The 27,529-nt window shown below is 41.0% G+C and overlaps 1 protein-coding gene across 1 annotated transcript in view; it reads left to right on the top strand.

The window, feature by feature from the left end:
* The window catches only part of tcerg1l (transcription elongation regulator 1 like), a 598,955-nt gene that overhangs the window by 467,814 nt on the left and 103,612 nt on the right, over positions 1-27,529 (top strand). The window contains exon 10 of the mRNA XM_063071197.1: positions 724-859. Within this exon, the coding sequence (XP_062927267.1) occupies positions 724-859 (136 nt within the window). The remainder of the gene's footprint in view (positions 1-723; positions 860-27,529) is intronic.

Below are 27,529 nucleotides of genomic sequence, written 5' to 3'. Positions count from 1 at the left end.
TATTACTGTGTTGATGAGAAGAGCAATATAAATCATTAGGAGAGTCATCTAAAGTCTGCTCGCATTGAGGTTATATATTCAATCCATTTATTCCAGATTCGATAAAATGTTTCTTTTTGAGTTCTCAGGGAGTAGGTCAACTTTTCCATTTTAAATATTTCCAAGATAATTTCGTACCAATAGGGATTGGATAATTATGTCTGCGGGCAGGAACAAGCACGAACAAATTGGGATATAAACACCTACAATGGTTGGTATATAGGCTTGTATGCAACATTTTGGACCAGTGGAAATGGTCCAGAAGGGTTGTATGGAAACTATTATTACCATTTTTCTTAACAACTAATTTCATTACTTAGTCTAATAGGTTAGATTTACCACAGTACATAATTATCTATTTAAATGTTTATTTTGCTTTTATATCATCTCAATGTGTACTTAAGAATGTATAAATAATTGTAGTTTTATACATATAAAAAAATGGAAAAGGTTATATGTGTGAAAAAAGTACATGATAATTGTGAACTCCTTATCCAAATAAAAATAAAATTAAAAAAAAAAGAAAAAACCTAGTTGTGATTAAGACTAAGACTTGTGAAATGCTGCTAAATAAGCACATCCTCTCGAAAACATAGAATGGTTTCAATAAGATACTGTTTCTAAAAATAAAATTCTATAGCCATTTGTGACTTTTAATCAATATTATGAAAATATTTTTTAAAGAACTGAAGAGCCAGATATCACTAATCCAGCAAAAGAAGAAATGGATGGGAAAAACCTGGGAAATACCCCACACAGAACTGTTGTCCCCTTGGAAGAACGTATTAATCACTTCCGGGATATGCTTCTGGAAAGAGGGGTAAGAAATCTTCCAGCATACACAAAATTAATGTGTATAATTTGTTTTAATTACTTGTTCATTTATAAATAATCGTTCAGGTTTCAAGATGATACATGATGGCCTCAATATAAATGAGCAATTTCTGTCCAACTGAAATGCTGTAAGTGATGCATTTATTTCAAGATTCAACTTTCAAGATTGTTTGATGTCATTTTCTGTACACAAGTATGAGGGAAGTGAAATTACTCCGGATCCGATGTAGCACAAAAAACACAATAAATATAACTACATAAGATAGATTTTATATATAAATTGTATGTCTATAAAGTGACACCAGGCTGTACATAAGGTGACTAATAGGAAATAATAAAGTAGTGCTGGAGGTGTTGATCAGCCTTCCTGCTTGGGGAAAGTAACTATTTTTGATTCTGGTGATCCTGGCGTGGATAGTTCTAAAGCCTGGTTTATACTTCTGCGTTAACTGGATGCAGTAATCTACGCAAGTGGCCTACGCACATTGTGAGCATTTATACTTGTGCATTGGTGTGTCTGCGTAGCTCGGCAATTCGCGCACATCACGCATTCGCACTCACCTGCCCGCGCAAGGCTTCATGGTCATGGTAGTCTCGGGGTAAATAAGATGTGAGCGTCTTTTTTCGTGCGAAATGTGTCCTTCATAATTTTGGAGGTCAGTAAAGCTTTATGGAAAGCATTGCAGCCAGAGTTCCTTCCCTGCCCTTCAGTCGCCCAATGGGAAGCTATTGTAGCATAGGATCACATGCGATGCTACCAAGCGGACCAATCACAGTTGTTGCGTTCTGCGTTGCCATGACGTGCAGTTACATTTTGGGAGAGGTGCGAGTCGCAGCAACGCAAGCTCTCGCATAGGGTTCTGCGTCGGCTTTGCGTATGTTTTGCGGCGACGCAGACCTTACAGTGACGCGTTGACGCAGAAGTATAAACCAGGCTTGAGCCTCCTCCCTGATAAACCATCCATGAGCAGAATGAGTGGGATCTTTTATGACATGTCTGGCCCTTTTCTGGCACCTTTCTCAATGCGTGTCCTTAATGGTGGGTTGGTTGGTGCCACTGCTACGCCGGGGAGCTTTGTCTACTTGTTGTCGAGCCTTCCTGCCCACACACTGCAGTTTCCATACCAATCAGTGATGCAGCCTGTTAGGATGTTCTCTACCATGCATCTGTTGAATGACATTGAGTATGGATGTGAAAAGTCCAGCTCTCTTCAGCCCCCTCAGAAAGTAGATGTGTTGTTGAGCTTTCGTGACTGTGTAGGATATGTTCTGGGACCATGAGATGTTGTGTGTGATGTGCACTCAGGTATTTAAAACTGCTCATAGTTTGCACTGCTGTGCTGCTGATGTAAAGAGGGGTGTGAGTGTGCAAGTTCTCCTGAAGTCCATAACCATCTCCTTTGTCTTGTTGACATTGAGGAAGAGGTTATTTGCCTGGCACCAGGCCTCGGGCTCTTCCACCTCCTCTCTATAGGCCAGGGGTCCCCAACCTTTATCGCACTGCGGACCGGTTTCATATTGACAATATTCTTGCAGACCGGCCGACCGGGGGTTGAGGGGGTGGTGGTGATAGGGTTGCCAACGGACAAGAGTAGCAGTCAAATACGCTGGGTTTACCCCGAGAAAGACTACAATGACCACGAAGCCTTGCGCGGGCACCAGCACACATGCATAACTTGCGCATGCGTGTACGTTTTTTTCTACAAATCGTTTTTGGCGATTCTGTTCGGGGGTGGGAGGTGTTAATCATGACTGGAATATAGGTGATAATTAGCTAACACACTCAATTTCGTTTCTAAAAGGGTTTATCTAACGAATTTAATATTAAACACAGAGCGCATATTTTCCATGCATGAATATAGTGATAAGTCAATTATCAGGGGAGGACAGGGGAGCTTGAAGTAAGTGTTGAACAAACTTCCAGTAGAAGTGGTAGAGGCAGGTTCGATATTATCATTTAAAGAAAAATTGGATAGGTATATGGACAGGAAAGGAATGGAGGGTTATGGGCTGAGTGCAGGTCGGTGGGACTAGGTGAGAGTAGCGTTCGGCACGGACTAGAAGGGCAGAGATGGCCTGTTTCTGTGCTGTAATTGTTATATGGTTATATAAGTAAGTCAATAGCATCATAACATTTTAAGTAACATTTGGATATTAAACACGCAGCGCATATTTTCCCCGTATGAACATATAAAATCATTGCAACACACCAATATCGCTGAATCAGTGGGAGCCCTGGGCTTGTTTCCCTGCAACAAGACGGTCCCATCGAGGGGTGATGGGAGACAGCGGTACTCGAAGGGGGTTCCTTATGTCCAGTCTATTCTGCAATTTAGTTTTCGTTGCATTGATTGCAGAGATATGTTGGAAATGGAAGCAACGTTTTCAGTGCTTTCGTGGCTATCTCAGGATATTTAGCCTTGACTTTGATCCAGAATGCCGGCAGAGATTTTCAGCCCGCCGTCATTTGCAAGCTCGAGGAGTTGATCTCCCTCCCGCGCTGAAAAGCATAATGAGTGCATAATGACCTCGCGTGCGTAATGGCTTAACTGTGGGCGTGACAGGGAATGAGAAAAGGTGCAGCTGACTCCTATCGCCAAATCATATTGTTTCCTCGCGGCCTGGTAGCGCATGCTTTGCGGCCCGATGGTTGGGGACCGCTGCTAGGCCATCTCATCGTTGTTGGTCATGAGCCCCACCACCGTCGTGTCATCAGCAGACATGATGATATGATTACATGGGTGATTGGCCATGCAGTAATGTATGAGCAGAGTGTACAGCAATGGGCTCAGCACACACCCTGGGGGACACCGGTGTTATGGACGATGGAGAGGGAGGAACGGTTGTGCAAGCGAGTCTCTGAGATCTATTTGCTAGCCCAGTGGTGAATTTAAACCAAGGAGTAGAAGTTTGTTCATTAAAGTTCTGACATAAGTGTCTATGTTTTTCAGGTGTGTTTGGGCTAGGTGAATGACAGATGCAATGGCAACTGTCGTAGAGCGACAGATTAATCTTTTTCAAGAACTGATTAAGTCATTTAACAGGGAATATGTCATTCATAAATTATATCCAGCTAGCCCTATATAATTCCAATAATTTAGTGACTGAATAATGATGAAGGAAGCTTTTTACTGCAGTGCTTGTGGATCTTGCATACGATTGAAGAATGTGAGTATTGTAGACATCTGCACGACTGTGCATTTTGTTTGTAATATGCTAATGACAATTCAGTTGTCATTTACAATGCCACCTTGATAATAGCCTAAAAATTGTTCTTCATGATCCTAACTCGGAAATATAACTCTGTTGGAGATAATGAGCCCTTTGAGGGGATACCTCATCTTCATGGACCAATTAGTCAGCAAAATGACTTGCCTGCACAGGATTCAGAATCTCCAATACCCATCTATTAGAGATGAGGTGGGACATGTCTCAGGATCACCTTGCTGATGAACTTGATGTCTTACTTCTATCCTGAAATATCACATTTCACAGGCCATATAAAATAGCCTGAGAAACTTGCCTCGCAGTTGGCACATTTGTTTAGTAAATCGCTGCGTCTACATCTTAGAACAGAATTAATCTTTTCTGATCATTTGAAATCACAGTAAAACAATTGTCACTTCACTCTTTGATGTCTCCAGCAGATTCATAAACTGGAACTTTTTTGTTATTGGCTAGTATCCACCCTAATATTCAAACCTTCATGTAGGAAGATCGAAAATGCACTGCTCTGAGAAATATGACTCTCACCTATTACTAAGTAATGATATAAAATACTTTAATTAAACTGAATTTGTGAAGAAGGGTTGTCAGGCTAAGATTGGTAATAATTTCCAATCTGGCTATTCTCCATCTGCTTCTTCAATTCCCCTGTGTATCTTTCAGTGACTTAAAAAATCGCCTTCCTTTTGCTTAGAGAACTAATTGTCACCATTCCTTTCCAGCAAGTAACAAATGAGCCATAATCTCATCCACTTGAGTCTGTGCCTTCAATTGGTAGACTGTTTAAGAGTCCTATGACAATTAGCACCAACGAGATCCAATAAGCATTCAAGATTTGGGATGGCAGAGTAAAGCCACTGTCTGATAGCTCCAATAACTTGGGTTCAATCCTGACCTGGGGTGCTGCTTGTGTGGGTTTCGCATGTTCTTGCTGTGGCTTTCCTTTAAATGCTCCATATTTTTTCTGCATCCCAAAGCCACTGTTAATTGCCCCTACTGCACAGGTGAGTGATAGAAGTAGGTGAGAATATTGGAAAGAATATGGAAGAGTAAAATGCAATAGATGTAAGTGGTTGCTTGGTGGTCAAACACAGACTCAGTGAACTGAGGGAACTGTGACTCTTTGGCTGTATGAGATGGCCTTAGTATTGAGTGTCACTTTCAGCAGTAATGGTTTACAGCATGTTTAAGTTCCACGTGTGAGAAGTTATGTGCCCGTACAGCAAAGGTTAGACACTGGATTTGACAAGTATTCAAGAATTGGTGGCTGGCAGCTCATCATTGTACAGGTTAAGAGAGAGGCATACCACAGCCAGACATGGATGCATACATTGGACATTAAACTACATCCATCAAATAGCAACACTTTGATTAAACAAGCAGCTCAATGTGTCAGATTTTGGAACATTTTTGCCAGAAGAGCAGATTGCTGGACCATTGCCTGTGCTGCTGTCAAATCAAGAAAGACAACACCAGTCACCGGGAGTAAATGATGGACTGTAATGAGGTGGAAGAAGATGGATACACTATCAGATCTGATGAGTCAGTTGTCACAGCAACAGAATTTCGGAGAAGCAGTTCAAAGTTCTCCCTGACATCAGCCGGCCTCAGTCAAGCATTTAATTCGTCTTACTGTATTTTGTTTAATATTGTGAACAGCCTTTTTATAGTGGGCTGTTTCTATTTCATTAATCCTCTTGGTGACGAGGGCAGTGATTCCGCAGCCAGGTGCTGAATTTCATTCTACCTCCTTTATCATGTAATGTCACCACTGTCAATCTTTTTCATGGAGAAACACATTAGAAGTTGATACCATATGCAGCTGCCAGGATGATTTTGTATTCTGGGTTTATTTCTCTAATATACTTGTCAATGGAATCTCAATATTGTTCATAGCTAAGACAAGCAAGGACAGGTGACCCACACCACACTCAAGCTAGGTGCTCCTGGGCTATGCATTCAGAAAGGACCCCTCCTCATTACGGTCTCTGACTGTTCCTTCTACTCCTTCCCGTCATCCTCCTTAATTTGATGCAGTAACATTTCAAGTTAGTGCTGAGTCCTCATGTTGCCAAGATTCTGAAACGTATTTATTGAAATACAACACGGAATAGACCCTTCCAGCCCTTGAGCCACACCACCCAGCAACTCCTGATATAACCCTAGCCTAATCATGAGACAGTTTACGAAGATCAATGAACCCACTAACCCGTACGCCTTTGGACTGTGAGAGGAAACAGAAACGTCCAGAAAAAACTAATGATTCCGTGGGGAGAATATACAGACTCCTTACAGATGATGTCAGATCTGATCTCCGAAATCTGACGCCCTAAGCTGTAAAATCGTCACGCTAACCGCGGCACCCGGCGGCAAGCTGTGACACACAGTGTCACAGTTCAGGGTGCCCCCAGTCAGTCCATGCACCAGAGTTGCACTTTGAGGACCATACTAGCACTCACTACCGCTTCAGATGGTCCCTGCACTCTCCTACCGAGGAGTGAGGAAGAGCCAGGGAAGGTGGAGATGTTCTTGTCCTCTGAAAGCACTGCAGCAGCTGAAATATGGCAGGCATCATGGGCAGCCTAATATTAAAATGAACTCCCCAGAATTTTTATCTCAATGTCACCCCAGACATTGGACATTTAGGCTGTGAAACTACTTGCAATTCAAATAGATATGGGGTTTGAAAAGAGAGACCAATGTGTCACGAGAGTGCCGTCTATCATTACTTAAACCTTTGGGAGACTGAAATCCTCACAGATCAACATGCCCGTGGTGTTTGTTGATCCCTACTCCAGGTGAAGAAGATGAATTTCCCTTCCCTTCAGTAGAACATTAGTGAAATCTCAAATGCCGTGGTGAGCTGTGAATCTCAATGCATGGCGTAGATTCACTGCTGCCATTTGAAAGGGTTCAGGGAAGTGCCGATCTTTACCAGTTGGATGATGTCGTCCAGATACACAGGTGTATTGGAGGTGATTTGCAGCTACTCACCGGCTTTTGACATCAGTGACCTTCAAAAGCTTTGCCTTTGAACACAGTTTTTCAGAGAGCTTGTGTGACTTCATGTGGGCAGTAATCTTTCTCCCCCAACCCCACCTTTTCTGCTGCACCTAGGCAGAGAGAAGTGGAAAAGTGAAATTAGTGCTGAGGATGTGGCTAATTCACAGTATCAGACACAACTATTGTAGCCACTGGAAGCATCCAGTGTCATATAAAAGTGATTGATAACCATTTTAAATGATGTAGGTGCTTTGCATGGAGTGCAGTTAAAAGTTGGTTACTGGTAAATGACCCCACAAACAAACATATAACTATTGTACCTAACGGTTTCAACAAGAGCATTACACAAGGACTGGCATCCACTTCTAACTGATTGGAAAAATGCTGAGAGAAGCAATGTAGTTGAAATTTAATTGATCTGTTTGCATATCCAAATTATCCAACAGCTGGAGAAAGTAAAATTAGTCTGCATTGGAACTTCATGTCAACCAAAGAGCTCCACACAGATACCCTGAAAATTTCTATCCAACTTTGGTATAATTACTACTGAAAGAAGTTACAGAGGAGAAACACCCACCAGCACAATGGGTGGTGACTGAAGTATGGTCCAGGAAGCTTTTTACTATAATACTAATGGGTCTCACTTGCTCAAGCTTGTTGGAGATTTGTTAATACTACACTTACTCTAGACACCAACACAATAATGCATTTATTTGAAATAGGCTGATGAAAATACAGTCACTATTTACAAAATATTTTGATTTAAAATGTCTCATCTCAGATGTTTAATATTTTGTCATTTGTCGTCAATTTGACTTTACTATTTATTTTTAAGTTGATGCCATGAAAACTGATTATTTAAATTACTTTCCTTCAGAATGGCCAAATATAGGTATAATTTTGAGCTGCTACTGAGCGATAGCCTGTGATGTTATTGAAAAAGAAAACCCCTGGGCAATGAAGGGACTGGATACATTACAGTTGTAAAATTGAACAATAAAGAGAGAATCTAATTTCCAAATTAATGCTTTGTAAATGTGATATTAAAGAAGAACGAGAAGAATTCATATGTGTGTATCCAATGTTGAATGAGACATTTGTCCTTCTCCTGGATATTATACTGAAAAATAGATACATCTCCTTCTATACATCTGTAGCTATAAGCAGAGCATGCCATCTGTTATAAAGTTAAATATTAATATATAATACAAGGCTGTACAAAATGCAAGATTTTTAAAGAGTTTAATTTATTCATCAAAAGTATGCTCCTTAAAGTGTACTCAGAGCATTGATATTAACTGTCACCGCTAAAGACTAAATATTATCCACTGTGCTTGTTCCCTACTTCTACCATTAGTAGTTAAGCTAACTAACTACTTTATTATTGCCCAATTCAATCTAACATCTAAAAGCAAGATATGACAAGTATAAAGAACTGAAAAGAGAGAAGGTCTTTTGGAGTATAGAATGTGTTGGTGAGTACTAACAAGAGAGATCAGGAGATCAAAAGGAGGCATGAAATATCAATAAAGAAAATCCCAAAGTTTTCTATAAATATATTAAGGGTAAGGAGATAACTGGGAAAGAGTAAGGGCCAAACAAGAGAAAACCTGCAGATGCTGGAAATCCGAGCAACACACAAAAAACTGGAGGACCTCAGCAGGCCAGGCAGCATCAATGGGAAAAAGCATGAGTCAACATTTCAGGCCAAAACAAGTAAGTGCGATTAAATTTTAAAGTGACAACATGTTTGAAGTCAGAAGATGTAGGTGAGGTCATTAGTGAATACTTCTGTATTCACTAAGGAGCTCGTTGTACCTGGAGAATAAAGAGAGCGCAACAGGGCTTATTAGATGCCCTGGGCCTAGCAGGTTTAAAGGTGGACAAATCTGACAACAACTGACAATAGGATTCTAATCAGAAAAACAGCACTTCACCATAATTTTTTGCCTCCGAGCAGCAAACCAAATTTGGATCCAATTAGCCAACTTGCCTTGGATCCCATGGATTCCATTCGTTTATACCCATCTCCCGCGTGGGACGCCGTCAGAGGTCTTAATAATATCTCCTGCCCACATGATGAGATGATGAGGCCTGATGAGATGTATCCTGGGCTGCTACAAAAGAGATTATTGGGATCTGAACAGGGACTTGTAAAACTTCACTGGCCACAGGTGAGATCCTTATGATTGCAGAACAAAAAATATGGTATGTTTATTCAAGAAGGGCAGAAAGGCTATGTCTGATAACTACAGGCCAATATGTCTACATAATTGGAAGGGAAGTTTGTGGAAGAAGTCCTGAGGAAAAGGATTAATTTACATTTGAAAAGGCAGGGATTAATTAGTGAGTCAGCATGGTTTCATAAAGGTAAAATCCTGTCTGACTAATGTGATTGAATTTTTCAGAGGTAATAAAATATATTGATGCGGGCAGGATATATTATTAAGACCTCTGACGGCATCCCACGCGGGAGATGGGTATAAATGACCAGAGTCCATGGAATCCAAGGCAAGTTGGCTAATTGGATCCGAATTTGGTTTGCTGCTTGGGGGCAAAAACTGATTGTGAAGTGCTGTTTTTCGGATTAGAATCCTATTGTCAGTTGGTAACCACTGGGATTTGAATCTTTACTATTTGTCATTTACATTAATAATGTTGATATGAATGCAGGATGTACGATTGGTAAATTTGTAGATGGCATGAAAATAGGTGTTTTTTTTGATATTGAGGATAGTCATGTTAATGGGAAGATATTGATCTATTGGTAAAATAAGCAAAAATCATAGCAAATGGAATTTAATTCTACTAACTTTGAAAAGACTAATAAAGGACATAGGCAATGAATGAGGGAATATTGAGTAAGAGAGGGTTGTTCGTATAAAGTGGCAGCCTAGATATACAGCCTAGTTTAAGGTGGTGAAAAAGTAATCAGGTCCAGTCTTCATTAGCATGAGTATAGAATATGTGAGCAGGGTACAGCTTTATTAAAAATTGCATTGGTCACAGCTGAGTTTGTTTACCTTGTAGGAGGTTGAGAGGAAATTTGACTGTGGCATAGAGATCGTGAAGAGCACAACCAGAGTAGGTAATAAACTTTATCCCATAACGGAAGTAACACATTTGAAAAGGACATAAACCTAAAGTAAGAGGAGGGATCTCAGCAAACGTTTTCACCCAGAGAATATTGGAATCTTAAGTGCACTGTCTGATTGGGCAGTGGCAGCATATACTCACACAACATTTAAGTATTATTTACATAAGTGCTTGAATTCCCAAAGTGTGGAAAGTGATGGACCAAATGCTGGTAATCAGGATTAAAGAAAACAAGTAACAAACTGATTGGCTGAATACTCTGTTCCTGCGCTGTATGACATCATGAACACTTTGGAGCAAATTTCAGCAAATTGTTCAGGGGGTGTGCCCTCTTAGCTTTATTAAACCTCTGAAGTTAATTCCTCTGTAGGGGTTCCAATAACTGCTGTTTATTGAAAATCAGTTAGGTTACGCAAATCATTTATGGAAAAGCCCAAACTAGTTGGAACTTCTATAACTCCATCTATTCCTGCTAGAAATCTACAGCCTGGCTTGATAATTCAACAATATTTCTTACGATTATTCCATGGTTATTGTCTTGATATCCTTTGGTTTTTTTTTGTGCAGAATGCATTTATTTCTGCTGTATGGAAGTGGGGGGAGGTTTCATTTACTTGTGTTACGTACCCCGTAACTGAGTTGCCAAACCAGCAGAAATGGACCACTAGTTGGAGTCTGGATTACTAGAAACTAATAAAGTTTTGTTAAAGAAATAAGTAACACAGTACTCCAATCGTAAGGATATAAATGCAACAGGTTAGCAATGATAAAACACACATGTACACAGAACTAGGGTAATAGGAATCAACCAAGCTCTATCGCAGTCCAGGGGTAAAATGATCAGTTTTAAGTGACGCAGAGTTCAGTTCAGCTTAGTACAGTTCACAGTAATTGCTGTTGTGCCGTTGGAGAGAGAGAGAGAGAGAGATGCAATTTGATTCAGGCAGACCTTTGATGTCTTCACAGGTGGTTTCGGGTGGACCCTTTTACATCTTCTATACCGCTGTGGTCACCAACTGTGACCCCTCCGTTCCGGGTACGACCGTTCTTCCGCGGTGAACCCAGCACCCAGGCAAGGGCGGACACACACACCAGGTTCCCACTGATCGCACCCTTACACCCTGTGAGCCTATGGTCGGTTCCTGCGAACCAGACCTACAAACTCCCACCACTTGTGGGGGCACACCGCTCTTTCCAGGGGTCTCGTTATCTTGTGATCTCGTGGTGTGTCGTGTGCCTTAGTGAACCTGTTCTTTTTATCCCCCTGCTGGGGTATCGCTTGTCCATCAAACTTCAAACAGTTCAGGTTCAAAGCAACCGGTCTGTCAATATTCTGAATTGTGTTTCTTTTCCGTTATCTCTCTCTCTTCTCTCATTAACATTTTGAACGTTTCTCCATTGTCTCCCTTATCTCGCTCATTAGCATCACTCTTCTGATAACTTGGTTTGTCGTCACACTTGCTATAGTTGTGAGAGGGATGGGGTTAACTTCAATGTCTTTCTTCAATAAGTTATTTCACCAATGATACAAAGATGAAAAGGTTTGATATTGATGTGGCATTATGTGATGACTAGCTGAAACTCCCTAAAGTGCTTTAATACTTGAAAGTAGGAAAATAGAGCCCTGATAAAAAAAAATGCAACCAACCTAAGTTATCATGAAGTTTATTTCCATCAGGGACTCAAGGCAGACAGTGGCAAATTATTCGTCCATTATGCACACTGCCTGATTTTCCTTCCCGTGCCAGGCAGGACCTAATTGACTGGTAGTGGTAGACGGATGTCTTCATTGGTGTAAGAGTGCAGTTTTTCATTGAGTTGGTAACAACCCATTAGAAAAAAAAACTGAAAGAAGACTAATGAAGGGTCTCAAGACAATATAATTTCATCGCTTGAATTTTTTTGGAGAGGCAGAAGGACATTGCACTGAGCTCTATACCCTTATACGCCATCCTATCCCATGGTACACGTTATCCAGCTTTGCCAAACATTTTGTTCCTGTCTGCTGGAATTAGTGACATTCCAACCTCTGGAAGTCCAGATGTGCACTGCTAAAATCGTCCCCATTTTGGTCTTGCTCTGGCCTTGCTCCACCCTTCCTCTCTGGCTACGCTGCCCACTTGCAGTGCCCGGTGCCAAGTGCAGTGCGGCTTACTCTAAAGCCCACAGAGCTTCTCTACAACTTTCCTTTAAGCAAAGTGAGCAGAGGAGAGAACAAGAGCTGATTTTTTATGATCACCTGTGAGCTTTGTGATCTGATTGGCTTTAACCACTCTCCTACCCACAAAGTTGCTGTTTATTAATGTTGAAATAGTCCATGTTTTGTAACTCTCCAGGCAGTCCCCTGCAGTCTATTGAGTTACTTTAAACATGCATTAATGATACCTTTTTAACATTAAATAAATGAACATAGTGGCAGTGGAAGCAATCATTGTGAGGCATAATGTTGCATTGGTTGTGAAGTGCATTCATGGCTGCTGGGGAGAATGAGGAATTACTGGATAATTGGTACATATAATGAAAGATATTTTTTGAAAATGTCAGTAGGGAATTTGAATAGAGTTTTTAAAAGATGTTATAGGAAACCCATCTAGCTGGTAACAGTGACAACACTAATTAAAAGAGTATCAAGTAAAAGGCTGTTCAGCATGAATAAAAAAAATCCCTTTATAAATTTCTTTATTCCTTTCCAAGTATATAAAGAACCTCACATCCTTTGCACTATTTCAAAGTGCTGTCAGCCACTGATGGCCAGGGCCACATACCCCTCTGACTAATGAACAATCATTAGTCCATTTTCAGAGATGCCATCTGAGATCCAATGAAACCAGGATGTGTCAACGTATTCAGTCACTATATCCCATTAGCAATTCCCCAGCGACTAATGTTAGACTGATAGGTCTGTATTATTTTTCTCTTTCAAACAACATGGAGTGAGACACATCAAAGTTGCTGGTGAACGCAGCAGGCCAGGCAACATCTGTAGGAAGAGGTGCAGTCGACGTTTCAGGCCGAGACCCTTCGTCAGGACTAACTGAAGGAAGAGTGAGTAAGGGATTTGAAAGTTGGAGGGGGAGGGGGAGATCCAAAATGATAGGAGAAGACAGGAGGGGGAGGGATGGAGCCAAGAGCTGGACAGGTGATAGGCAAAAGGGGATACGAGAGGATCATGGGACAGGAGGTCCAGGAAGAAAGACGGGGGGGGGACCCAGAGGATGGGCAAGAGGTATATTCAGAGGGACAGAGGGAGAAAAAGGAGAGTGAGAGAAAGAATGTGTGCATAAAGATAAGTAACAGATGGGGTACGAGGGGGAGGTGGGGCCTTAGCGGAAGTTAGAGAAGTCGATGTTCATGCCATCAGGTTGGAAGCTACCCAGACGGAATATAAGGTGTATTCCACATCCCATTCCCATTCTGACATGTCTATCCACGGCCTCCTCTACTGTAAAGATGAAGCCACACTCAGGTTGGAGGAACAACACCTTATATTCCGTCTGGGTAGCCTCCAACCTGATGGCATGAACATCGACTTCTCTAACTTCCGCTAAGGCCCCACCTCCCCCTCGTACCCCATCTGTTACTTATTTTTATGCACACATTCTTTCTCTCACTCTCCTTTTTCTCCCTCTGTCCCTCTGAATATACCTCTTGCCCATCCTCTGGGTCCCCCCCCCCCCGTCTTTCTTCCCGGACTCCTGTCCCATGATCCTCTCGTATCCCCTTTTGCCTATCACCTGTCCAGCTCTTGGCTCCATCCCTCCCCCTCCTGTCTTCTCCTATCATTTTGCATCTCCCCCTCCCCCTCCAACTTTCAAATCCCTTACTCACTCTTCCTTCAGTTAGTCCTGACGAAGGGTCTCGGCCTGAAACGTCAACTGCTCCTCTTCCTAGAGATGCTGCCTGGCCTGCTGCGTTCACCAGCAACTTTGATGTGTGTTGCTTGAATTTCCAGCATCTGCAGAATTCCTGTTGTTAACGTGGAGTGAGATATCATTTTTCTCCAGTCTGTGGAAACACTTTCCATAGACTGGAAGCAATTTAAAATACCACGAGTAAACTATCCGCAGTTTCCTAATCATGCCTGAATATTGCCGGTGAGATACCAATGTATTTGACAATCTTAATTCTTGTTATTTGCGCTCATGCCTTTTAATATGGGACTGCATGTATTCTTTGCTTTTGAATAAAATTATCACTCCAGGAGAGTTATAATTGACAGTTAAAAATCTTTGGATGGCCAAACTTTCGATGAAGTTTTAGCCAGTAAATAATTGAATCAATATAAGGTTCTATTGCTGATCTGCTGGTCAGATTTTCAGTGGTGCACAATAATTGGTTTTGTGAACATGAAAGCACTTTTCAGCTCTATGCCAGTATATAGTAATGATATTTTCATAGATCTATGTGCACTTGGAGGCATTAGTTTCTCTGACAGTCCAAGAAAGCTCCTTTTAAGGAGCAAAATTATTTTTTCTATATTTGGGTTATCCAAATTTTGTATGTTATGAATTTGAAGTCTCAATTGATCCAAATAATTGCTTGCAACAAGAGTGATTTGTATCTGATTTTATCCTCCAAGCAGCTGTATTGATTTTCCAAACAAGGCTGTGCAGATGACACAATTAAATCAAATGGGATAGACAATTAAAGTAAATCATGTATTGTAATAAAAATAAATGAATTCTTCAATTTCTGATGGATTTCACAGCAATTACACTGCTGCAGTGTGTTCTTTTTCTTTATATCTTCAAAGCTTTCAACCATTTGATAAATCTTTTGATCAATCTGTCAGCATTCTGATAGAGAAAGAGCTGTGTTTTTACCTTTTTTTCCACAATGTTGCTGTATAAATGAAGCAACAAGACAAATTAAACTACATTAAAATTTTGAGCTGCAATGTCTAACATGATGTGATAATTAAATCTGAGTTGTCTGGAGCTCAGTGTGTCTGTCTTGGCGCTGGTGGTTACAGCTGGTATCTATAACTTTCGGAAATGTTCATTCATACTATCCATTTATAAACTGATGCCTCTCTCCGCCCTCAACCCCAATATAATAAAGCTAAAGGAGACTTAAACTGTGAAGTTTAGTGAGTTAATAATGAATTAGAATTTCTCGTCCCCTTCCCTCTCTCCTTTCCCATCCTCACCCCTCTATTTCTCTCTCATATGGATGGCTTACAATGCTTTATTGTGTAATTCTATGGTCCTATTTATTTACTTAATTTTCCAGTGTAAGCCCCAGAACAATAAAATGTGATCATATCTAACTAATAATAAACAGGAATTATTTTGGGAGAGGGAGCACAGGAATTAGGGGCATGCATTTAAATCACCCTTTCTAATTCTCTTGACTTGATAGTTTAAAAAAAATTCAAAAATCACAGCAAATTGTACACTGCTGAAATACAAAACAGTGGTGTTCAACAAGATGGTTAATTGGAGATGTATCTGAGAAGATCATAAATAAAATGATTCATAGCCAAGAACAAAAGGTCATAGTTTTCCAGAACAGTTAGACTTTGGACCAGCTGGTTAATTTTTCCTAAATACAGTACTGTGCAAAAGTCTTAGGCACCCTAGCTATTTATATGTACCTAAGACTTTTGCACAGTGCTATATTTGTCAATGTGGAGTGGAGAGAGAGTTTGTAAATCTGGCAGGGGCAAAGGAAGTTGGGAATGGCCAGGGTGGAACACTGCAAGAGGAGTGTAGGACAGGTGGCAGGGGGTGGTGTGGGTACAGACACATCCAGCTCTGAGACACCAGGGAAGGACATTTGATTCCAAGCAATTGGTTTGTTGATCATTACAGACCGCCTCTCTAGTGTTTCCCACTCCTTCTGCTCTCCCTTTTCCTTTCCCAACCATGATTCCCCTCTCCCTGCCCCGTCCCCACTCTTAGTCCACAGGAGAGACTAATATCACAATCAGATTCATCATCACTCACATAAGTCATGATTTTCTTTGCGTGGCAATAGTACACTGCAATATATAAAATTACTACAGTAATGTGCAAACATCTTACTAGCTGTATGCAGTATATGTCCCTAAGACTTTTACACAGGACTGTAGTTTAATAACAAAGTATGAAAGAAGCTCTTAAAATATTTTTTTCAATAGTGGGAATATATTTCTGGATCAACAATCTGCTAGAGGGCCTCAGTAGACTGAGTAACATCTGCAGGGGTGGGGCTGTGGTGAGGGAATTGTTGACGATTCACATCAAAACCCTGCATTAGAAGTATTTGTTCTGTCATAACTTGGATTTTGCTGTGAACGTCAATTGTTTAGGACACTGTGACAGCATAAGAAAACACAAAACAACAAAACTTCTTGACAGCAGTTTGTTGGGAAATCTATGACTGAACTTCATCATGGTTCCATCTGGATTTCAGCAAAGGAAGTGAGGTTACAGCAATTCTCCACAACATACGATGGGTGAGTCCACTGCCAGGTTACAACTGGTAGAGAAACAGTACCTTCCTCTTTCAGGCAGGGAGGATTTTCTGTCAGTAACAATTCTATAACAGTAATTTATTTAAATAGTTGAAGTAAATTCAAGTGCATTTTAAAATTAAAAACAACATGTTGTTCTTTTAATAGTTCCTTTTAATGTTAGAAACATTCATAGTTTTTAGATAATCTTGTCAGCTGACTATGAGGCTATCTGGCAACATTATCTTTTACAATTTTCTGCTGCTCATTTTCCCTTAAAAAGATATAATTTTATTTGCTAAAGCCACAAAGATTGGGCTGCAAGGAAATTGTATGAAGCACAGATAGGATCTAGATATTGTTTGTCATGAACCTCTGCCCTACAGTTTGGGATCTGCATTAAGTTCATTAACCAAGCTTTCAATGGATGTCCATTCCCAAGCAGCCAGCCCTTCATTCTGGTTGGATGCTTGAGTAGATTGGAGGTGGTGACCACTGCACAACAAATGAATCATGGCCGTTGTCAGAGTAAGAGTTTCCTGGGACGATAGACCAGCTGAACATTATGTTAGATTATGAGAACATTCAGTCCTTGTTTATTGTCATTTAGAAATGCATGCATGCATTAAGAAATGATACAATGTTCCTCCAGAGTGATATCACTGAAAAACAGGACAAACCAAAGACTAACACTGACAGAACCACATAACTATAACATATAGTTACAGCAGTGCAAAACAATATCATAATTTGATAAAGAACAGACCATGAGCATGGAAAAAAAAACAGTCTCAAAGTCCCGAGTCAATCGACTCCCAAGTCCCTGCTAGCAGGTGGCAAAGGGAGAAACTCCCTGCCATAAACCTCCAGGCACCGACAACTGCCGATGCATTGGAAGCACCCGACCACAGCCGACACTGAGTCCATCTGTCCAAAAACTTCGAGCCTCCGACCAGCTCCTCCAATACAGCCTCCTGAGCGCCACCCTCTGCTGAGCGCCTTCAACCTCGCCCGGCCGCCGAAACAAGCAAAGCCGAGGATTCGGGGCCTTCTCCTCCGGACATTCTGGACCACACAGTAACAGCGGCAGTGAAGCGGGCATTTCAGAAGTTTCTCCAGATGTTCCTCCATACTCTCATGTCTGTCTCCATCAAATCAGAATTGTGCATGGTCCCCTACTTGACAAATAACAGACACCACCACCGAAATGGCCACGCGCGCTGCGTCACGCCGCCATCTTCTCCTCCCTCCAGCTCTTAAAACCATTTCCAAATAGTAAATAGTCTGGCTAGTCTACGGGTGCCATTGCTACAATAATGGAGTTGGTGATCACTTGGTCATCTGACTAGTTGCAAATTCAAGTTGACATTTATTCTAACTGCTGTCGTCATCTACAGTGAACCTGACATGACCTCAGTAAATAATGTACCTTTTAACTACATAGCGACATTTCTGAGAACCAGTAGTGAAATTCTGCACATGCTTCGGCAGGACGGTGGATACATCCAGCAGAAGATTTTGTCCACAGGACCCTCAAGCATCATAATCTAATTTAAGAAGCCACTTAGACCAAGCACAACCTCACTTGATAACCTGAACTTCTTAAGACACTAATGTCCCAATATGATCAGGAAACTAGACTTCAGCTTGTAGACACAAGATCACATGATGGTACTTGGTTTTCTGATCTCAAAGTTCTAAACACAAATGAAGATCTTAAGCCCTGTCCGACTATGAGTACGATCACTAAGAGGAGGTTACACTGTAGCCATCCAATCTTCAAAGATCAGTTCACTTCCTTGTTCGTCCTCCATAGCCAGTTTAGTTGCCAATATCCACTGTTTGAGCAGTAGGTTCCACCTCCCTATCAAGGAAGAGATATTTCTAGCTACCAAAGCACTTTAAACACAGTTCATTTATTTTTAGTGCTACATCGTTAAATTTAAACAGCATTCTTAAAGGATGTTTAAAACTCAGAGGTTTTTTCATCTTACAAGACTTTCAAATTTCACACAATTTCTAAAACGCAAAGGATTTCCAAAACACATATAAAATTCCTATAAGTTGAAAAGACATATTCATGAGTTGTAGACAATTGAATCATTCATAGTAGAAATTGAAGGCAGAGGAATGGATTCTAGTTCACAGAGTGTTACTTTAATTCTTCCTGAGGTTCTTTGCCATTCCTAACAAGCCTGACTGCCCTCTACGTTTATACTGTTTTTCTGCCATTTGGGTGTCTTCACACACATGTGATATTTTTCCAGATGCCTTTTCACACAGGTGGTGTAAACAGTTAAGGAGACAAGTTCACAGTTTGCTACAACTAATGCTATGAAACTGTCTCTTTGAGCACAGAAACCTTCCAATTATGAGCAGATCAGATATTTAATGTACAAAGTGGAAGTATCAATCTGATCTCCAAGTTTCCTTGAACTAAATAAGTCTAGCCAGTATCATCTGGTTGGCTTCAAGCCCAGTTAACAGAACCCCCTTGTCTTAGACTGCATCTCTTGAGAAGTCAGCCCAGATACTGAGGGCCATCATCCTATGCTATATAGATAGTGCTTGATTTCAAAGCTGTCCTTTTGACTTCAAACAGATTATTACTTACCATTTACAGTAAGGACTGAAGACTGGCTCCCTTTTACAGCAAGAAGCTAAACAGGAATATTGGTTGGAAATTTAACTTACTTAAAAAAATTCTCTGATCTTTAGAAATGGCATCTGCTATGTTTAGAAAGTTAAGGTTGGCTAAAAGGAAAGCTCTCCCCACCACCCCCCGGCCCTGGACAGTGAAGATCCATCATAATATTCATCCACCCTACCCTGGCAATTGTCTACATTTCGTATTAGAAGGTCAATGGTTTAGCAGAGATATGTGCTGATTTCCAGTTCACTAATCTCCCGATTGCTTCAGGCATCAATTTACCCAGTCCCTCCCTTGCAGCATGAAAGTTTAATGGAAATGATAATTAGCTGTGGGTTGGTTTACTCTGAGATGTAGCTTTCTTTTGTAGATTACCCACAAAACTCTTCTGGGCCACACAATGCTGCTGCATAAGCATCATTGTTGAAGAAGTTTTTGTAGATATGCTAGTCTCAAAAAACTAGTGAGCTGGTCTAAATTGCAGACAAAAACTAACAAAATTAGCACAGATTTTCTCATAGGTATCCTCAAACATTTCTAAGGGAAAGCAGTTTCTGTAAGGAAAGCTTCCATTTAATTCACCAGTTGAGAGACTACAGTTTTTTTTTGTGAGATTGCCTTGTCAGCTCACCAGTCCCTCTCCAGTGTCTTTGTGCTCTCACTATCATTTCATTGGCAAGTTTCAAAGAGCTTTGAAAGCCCCAGTGCCCAGACTTGAGCAGAGCAAGTAATTAATACATTTAGTTGGAAATTTACCTCTCCCAAAGAGAGTTACACAATTGCAGCCTAGTTGGTTTTGATTATGTACTGAGGATGGTGGGATCAGATTATATTTTTGACAGCCTAGATTGTTTATGGATTTAAAATCCTGACCTGGTGCAAAAAGTACCATTTATTCCCCCTTTCTCCTCCATGATCTGTCCTTCTATTCCGGTTAATTCCCTCATTTTCTAACCTTGTAATCTGGCTATTTCTCTGTGACTATTAGCACGTTTTTTTATCTGCTTCAAACTAGAGCCTGTGACTTGATTTTAGCCTTTTCTCCCCTCATGGTCCACTTTATACTTTCTATGCTCTTTCCCTCTTTGGTGTTGCATGCTTCATTTAATTTCTTCCACTTCTTTTGAATCTGTATCCTAACCCTTCAGCACTCTTCCACTTTCATTCTTGTCTGCTGCCATTCCAGGCTCCAATGATTCTTCGATAAACCTATAGAATCATTGAGAAGTACCACACAGAAACAGGCCCTTTGGCCATTCTAGTCCATGCCGAAACTATTTAAACTGCCTATGCCCATCAACCTGCAGTGGGGCCATAACCCTCCATATCCCTACTATACAAGTACCTATCCAATCTTCTCTTAAATGGTTGAAATCGAGCTCGCATGTATCACTTGTGCTGGCAGCTCATTCTACACTCTCACCACCCACTGAGTGAAGAAGTTTCCTCTCATGTTCCCCTTAAATTTCTCACCTGTCACCCTTAACCCATGACCTCTGCTTGTAGTCCCACCCAACCTCAGCGGAAAAAGCCTGCTTGCATTTACCCTATCTATATCCCTCATAATTTTGTATACCTCTATCAAATTCCCTCTCAATGTTCTACCTTCTAAAAAATACAGACCAAACCTATTCAATCTTCCCTTCTAACTCAGGTTCTCCAGACCAGGCAACAGCCTTGTGAATTTTCACTGGCAACCTTGTTTACATCTTTCCTGTAGGTAGGTGACCAAATTGCACACAGTATTCCAAATTAGACCTCACCAATGTCTCACACAACTTCAACATAACATTCCAGCTCCTATACTCAATACATTTATTTATGAAGGCGAATGTGCCAAAAGCTTTCTTTATGACCCTATCTACCTGTAATGCCACTTTCAACAAATTATGTACCTGGTATTCCCAGATCCCTTTGTTTGACCCCACTGCTCTGTGCCCTACCGTTCACTGTGTAAGACCTACCCTAGCTGGTCCTACAAAAGTGCAAACATCGCACTTGTTTGCATTAATTCCATCTGCCATTTTTCAGCCCATTCTTCCAGCTGACGCAGATCCTTCTGCAAGCCATGACAGCCATTCCTTACTATCCACTACATCCCCAATCAAATTTGCTAATCCACTTAACCACATTATCATCCAGTTTGTTGATATAGATGACAAACAACAACAGACCCAGCACCAATGCCTGCAGTACACCTCTAGTCACAGGCCTTCAGTCAGAGGCAAACCTGTAATATTACTCTCTGTCTTCTCTCACAAAGCCAATATCTAATCCAATTTGCTACCTCATCCTGAATGCCGAGCGACTAAACCTACCTGACCAGCCTCCCATGTGGGACCTTGTCAAATGCCTTACTGAAGTCCATGCAGGCAACATACACTGCCTTGCCTTCATCCACTTTCCTGGTAACTTCCTTGAAAAACTCTACAAGGTTGGTTAGACATGACCTACCACGCACAAAACCATGCTGACTATCCTTAATCACACCATGTCTATCCAAATACTTTATATATCTGGTCCCATAGAATACCTTTATCATAACTGATATCAGACTCATCATTTCTTGGTATGCGTTTAGAGTGTTTTTTAAACAGTGGAACAACATTGGCTATTCTCCAATACTCTGTTACCCCTCCTTTCGCTAAAAGGATGTTTTAGATATCTCTGCAAGCACCTCAACGACTTCTGCATTTGCCTCCCATGGAGTCCGAGGGAACTCCTTGTCAGGCCCTGGGGCTTTATCCATCCTGATTTGCTTCAGGGTAGCAAACACCTCCTCCTCTGTAACTGTACAGGGTTCATGAAGTTGATGCTGTTTTGCCTTACTTCTATAGACTCTGTATCTGTCTCCTGAGTAAGCACAGGTGCCAAGATTTCACTTACCATCTCCCCCATATGTTTTGGCTCCACACATGGATAATCATTCTGGTCTTCCGGAGGACCTGTTGTTTCCTATTGTGCCTCATCCACCCAAGAACCCATTGAAGGACTTATTAGTACCTTCTCATAAGAAGGCAGGCGGCAATGCAATGCTTTCCCGTGTCCAATAGTCTTTCCCTCCTCACCCCTTTCCACTCTCTGCAGGGATTATTCTTTCTGTGACTCCCCTGTCACTCATTCCTTCCTGCTGATCCCCTCCAAGCACCCATCCCTGCAACCACACCTGTCCCCAGACCTCCTTCTTCACTCTAAACAATACTTCAGGGTGAGGCAGTCCCTCATTTGTGAGTCGATTTACTGCATATGGGCCTCCTCTAGTGAGTGGGACATAATGTTTTGGTGAGTGAGTGATACATATAGACTTAGGTAATGAAACATATAGATTATAAAACAGTGCAAACCAGTGCAGCCGTTATCAAATCGTACCTTGGTATTTCTCTGGTTTCTGAATAATGCTTACTTCCATAATACAACTTAGCTTGATCCAGCTCTCTTCCCTCTCATATTACATTTTAATATTCTATTTCCTGCCTGGATAATATCTCAAATTTATCACTGTGATAAATTTGGCAGTGGATTTGTTCCCTTAGCCTTAGTTGATTTAAACCTCTGTAGTCATTCCAGAAAAAGAACAAGCAAGTTCGCAGTGCTCCTGTTTTTGTCAAACATTTCTTCCTATAATCCACACCAGCTGTTCTCAACAGGAGCCATATGGCCCCCTTGGGGGCCCTGGCACATTTGAAGGAGGCCACCGACTGAAAACTGTGAGAAGGGGAGCCCCAAGTGTTTATGGGGGCCCTGGTAACTGAACCGATGAAGTACGCAAGCAGCAACCTTCATTGGAGTCAATAGTTTCCCTCCTATTTATAATATCTTTCCAACACACCATTTGAATTCGGCGCACCTGGTAAATTCATTGCTTAAGCTCCTCCAATACAGCCTCACTTCAGAGTCAGTCGCGAATCAGACTGCACCAGGTCAGCGTATTCAATCAAGGGTTCTCACATCCATTATCGCCATACATCATTCTCCGAAGATCAGCGTGTTTTGCTAGGCCTTTTTTAGCCTAGTAACTTTAAAGTATATGTGTTTGGATATATTATATGTTAAGGTAGGTTGTGAGAAGTGTTTATTACTGCATATGAAGTCACCGAAAAAAAATCCCTAGCTCCAGGTGACAGCATCTTTTGTCAGTAATGTATCTGTATTTCACGCGCTTTTTCCTAAGTCAAAAGCATTTAGGCAGCCTTCCTAACCCATTTCCCAGACAATGTTGTCAATTTAGCTAGGAAAAAAACAGCAAAATTTTTTTTTTTTTTCATTTTCGGTAGGTTTTAGCGAATGCATATGACAAGGAAAATTGAAATACTATATTATTATGCATTTATACTATGTCATTTGCTAAATCTCAGTTGAAATTGTAAATTTTCACGGTAATTCGGTTAAACATACGTAGTGAGTTTTCCCAGACACTTGAAAGAGGGGCCCTGGAACCTGAGAAGAGCTCCTAAGGGGGCTGTGACCAAATAACGGTTGAGAATCACTGATCCACACCGTACATATTCATCATCAAACTCCAAGCACATTGGTTCAGAGGCTTATCAACTGTGCCATTCAAGGACGAGTATTTCCTGATAACTTTCTTCTGTGGAAGCTACTCCACTGGGCTACTTACAACTGCATGTCCAAATTCCCAGCTTTCTGGGCCCCATATTCTCCAGAGTATTTCCGTAGCTACCCCCACTACATTCTCACCTCTGCCTTTGACAGCCAAAGACACAGTAAAAATATTGTTCTTTTTCACCATGGGAAATTTCCTGATCAACAGCATCCTGTGCTCAAGGGTCCTAAACATTGATGGCAGATAATAGGTCAGGCATTTATTACTGCCAAAATTGCTCACTGTCATGGAATATAAAAAAGTCATCAGTGGCTGCTGCTTTCCCCTCCACATAGTCTTCTTCAATCCTCCTGCCCGTATTCCTTCACCTTTATCAAGAACATGTATGAGAAGTTTGTGGACTTACACGAGAAAGAGGCCTTATTTTCAGCTGCGTCTGCCATGCTGGAACCAATATTTTTTTTCTTTGTCAAGATTCAAGATGGTTTATTGTCATTTTTTAGTACACAAGTTTAAAGGGGAATTAAGTAATTGTTACTCTGGATCTAATACAGAATAAAAAATCATTAAGAATAAAGAACACAATAACATACAGTAAGTATAAATAGATTAGCTTATATATAGTACATAGACTGATTCAATGTACATAGTGTGATGCTAATGTACAAGAGTATATGTATATAAGGTGCCTTTGACAGGGAATGATAATGTAGTGGTTGGTGGTGGTGTGTGCTAATGGGTGGAGGTGTTGTCCAGCTTTATGGCTTGGGGGAAATAACTATTTTTGAGTCTGGTGGTCCTGGCATGGATGTTGTTATCCTGATCCAGAATTTGATTCTTTTCATTGTTTCTTACCTATTTATATTTATAACAAAATGGGAAGATAGTAGAAACAAATAGTATTTGTGTGGATGAAAGGATAACACAAAATTAATAACCTAACATTTTATCACAAATTAATTAAATCCTGTTGTGTAATTAAAAATCATTATTCTTCCTCTTCACAGCAATTCTGTATTCTGCAGTGACAGGGTAGGCCAGCTTGGATCACTGCTATGACTGCTGAGATATTTTTGGCTGGGATCGTCCGGGTTTTGCTAGTCCCGGTGTAGAGCACTGCATCAGTACAAGGCAAGATCAGTCTTTAGAATGCAAAACGCCAAACTGTTGACAGGGGCAGTGGGTGACAGCAAGTGAAAAGTGGAAGCATTTTCAGCAAAGCCTTCATCACCATATCCCACCTCTGCACAATTCCCATCACGGCCAAAGCAAGGTCCTTGTGTATAATTTTAAACTTTATCTTCAACATGTCCATGCCCTCTGCACAGACTAGCTTTGACTTGCAACTGGCCGCTGCTTCCGTTGTTGTAGAAATATGACTATGGGTAGTGCAATGGTACTGCTGTTAGATCTAATGTTGCCAAGTTATAGAGTCATATAGCACAGAAACAGGTCCTTTAGCCCACCTGGTCCATGCCAACCAAGGTGCCCCATCCAGACTAGTTCCACTTGCTTGCATTTGACCCATAACTTTACAAACCTTATCAATCCGTGCACATGACCAACAGTCTTTCAAAAGTTGTTTCATGTTATTTCACCTGCTGCAACCCCTTCCCCTAGCAGCTGATTCCAAATAGATACCGCCTTCATATTAAAAAGTTGTCTTTCAAGATCCTCTTAAATCTTTCGCCTCTCACCTTAAACCTATGCTCACCAGCACTTGATACCTAAACTCTGGGGAAAAAAGACCGAGTGCATTCAACCTACCTATGCCCCTCATGAAGTTATACACCTTCACAAGAATGCCTCTCAGTTTGCTACCCTCAGAGGAATAAAGACCTAGCCTGTCCAACCAGTCCCTATACCTCAGTCCCTCAAGCCCTTGCCGCATCATGTAAATCTTTTCATGTACTCTTTCCAGTTTAGTAACATCTTTAATGTACGTAGCAAGGCACCTAAAACTGAACACGATACTCCAAGTGCGGCCTCAGCAGCATCTTGTGCAATTACACCTTGATCTTCCAACTTTTACACTGAATGCCCTGAATTATGAAGGCCAATATGCCAGGAGTCTACTTCACTCTGTCTACCTGTGATGCCACTTTCATGAAGCAATGTCCCGCTATTCTACAACACTCCCCAGTGCTCTGCTGTTCGCCATGAAATTCCTACCTGGTTTTGACTTTCCAAAATGCCAAATGTTGCACTTATCCAAATTTAACTGTATTTGCCATTTTTTGCCTCACGTTAGTGTCATCTGTAAACTTACTAACCATGCCTTGTCCATTTTTATCCAAATTATTGACAAAGATCACAAACAACAATGATCCTGAAGCACACCACTAGTCAAAGGCCTCAAGTCCAAGAAAGAACCTTCTACCATTATCCTTTGTTTTGGTACTTTCAAAGCAAATGTGTATCAAATTAGCCAGCTTTCCCCTGATTTTATGTGATCTAACATCCCAGATTAGCCAGTCATGTTGAACCTTATCAAGGGCCTTACTGAAGCCCATATATACCACACTGCCCTCAGAGAAATTCTTGGTCACCTCATCATAAAAAACCCAACTGAGTTCATTAGACATGATCTCCCTTGCACAATCCATGCTGTCTGCTCCTAATTAACCCCTGTCTTTCCAGATGTATGTATATCTTATCCCTCTGAATCCTCTCTAGTAAGTTATCTACCACATATATTTGACATATTGGTCTATAGTTTCCAGATTTTCCTTTGTTATCCATCTTAAATAAAGGCACAACATCTGCTTCCCTTCAATCTACTGGCACCGCACTCATGACTAACAAAGATGCAACTATCTCCATCAGGCCTACTGCAATTTCTTCTCTATCATCCCATAGTGTTCTTGGATAAATCTGGTCAGGCCCTGGAAATTAATCTACTTCATACTTGTTAAGACATCCAGCATCACTTCCGCTGCATGGCAGATTATCCCTAAGATCTCTCCCATTTACTTTTTCTAGTTCCAAGGTCTTCATGTCTTCCACCATTGTAAAAATAGAGGAGAAATACTTATTAAGAACCTTACCCATTTCTTGCAACTCCACACAAAGATGTCCCCTTTGGTCCCTCAGGCCTCTAATCTCTCATTAATTACTCTTTCCTTTTCATATACTATACTTATAAAATTTATTTGTATTTTCCTTAATTTTCTCTCACAAAGTTATGTCATGTTTCACTTTTGCCCTTCTAATCTCCTTCTTGCATAGACTTCTGCATCCATTATACTCCTCCGAAAAACCTAGGGTCAATTCTGACCTTCAATGCTGTCTGCATGGAGGTTGCATGTTCTTCCTATGCCTGCATTGATTTCCCTAGGGCTATCCAGTTCTTTTTCCCATATCCCAAAGATATGTTGGCGTTAGTCAGCCACCATGCATTTCTACTAGTGTAGGTGAGTGAATAATCCTGCTTTTTACCTGTGCAATCTCTGTCCTTGCCTTTACCATCAGCCTTGACTACCACTTAAAGGTGTGTTATTTGACACATTCCCTCTCCTGTGCCGTGTTTACGTTCCCTCTGCCTTCCCCACCCTATCTCCCTCTGCTTGCTGTTTTTAAATACTCAGTCTGACTTAACTTACTTCACCTCCACTATCCCGCTGCTGGATGTTCTCCCAATTCACCATTTACTTCCCCTGCTTAAAATGTCACTCTCTTAATC

The sequence above is a fragment of the Mobula hypostoma genome, chromosome 19 (assembly GCF_963921235.1).
Source record: "Mobula hypostoma chromosome 19, sMobHyp1.1, whole genome shotgun sequence".
In the NCBI taxonomy this organism is placed as follows: Eukaryota; Metazoa; Chordata; class Chondrichthyes; order Myliobatiformes; family Myliobatidae; genus Mobula; species Mobula hypostoma.
The sequence above is the reverse complement of the archived record's forward strand: the minus strand, read 5'-3'. Positions and strand labels throughout refer to the sequence as shown.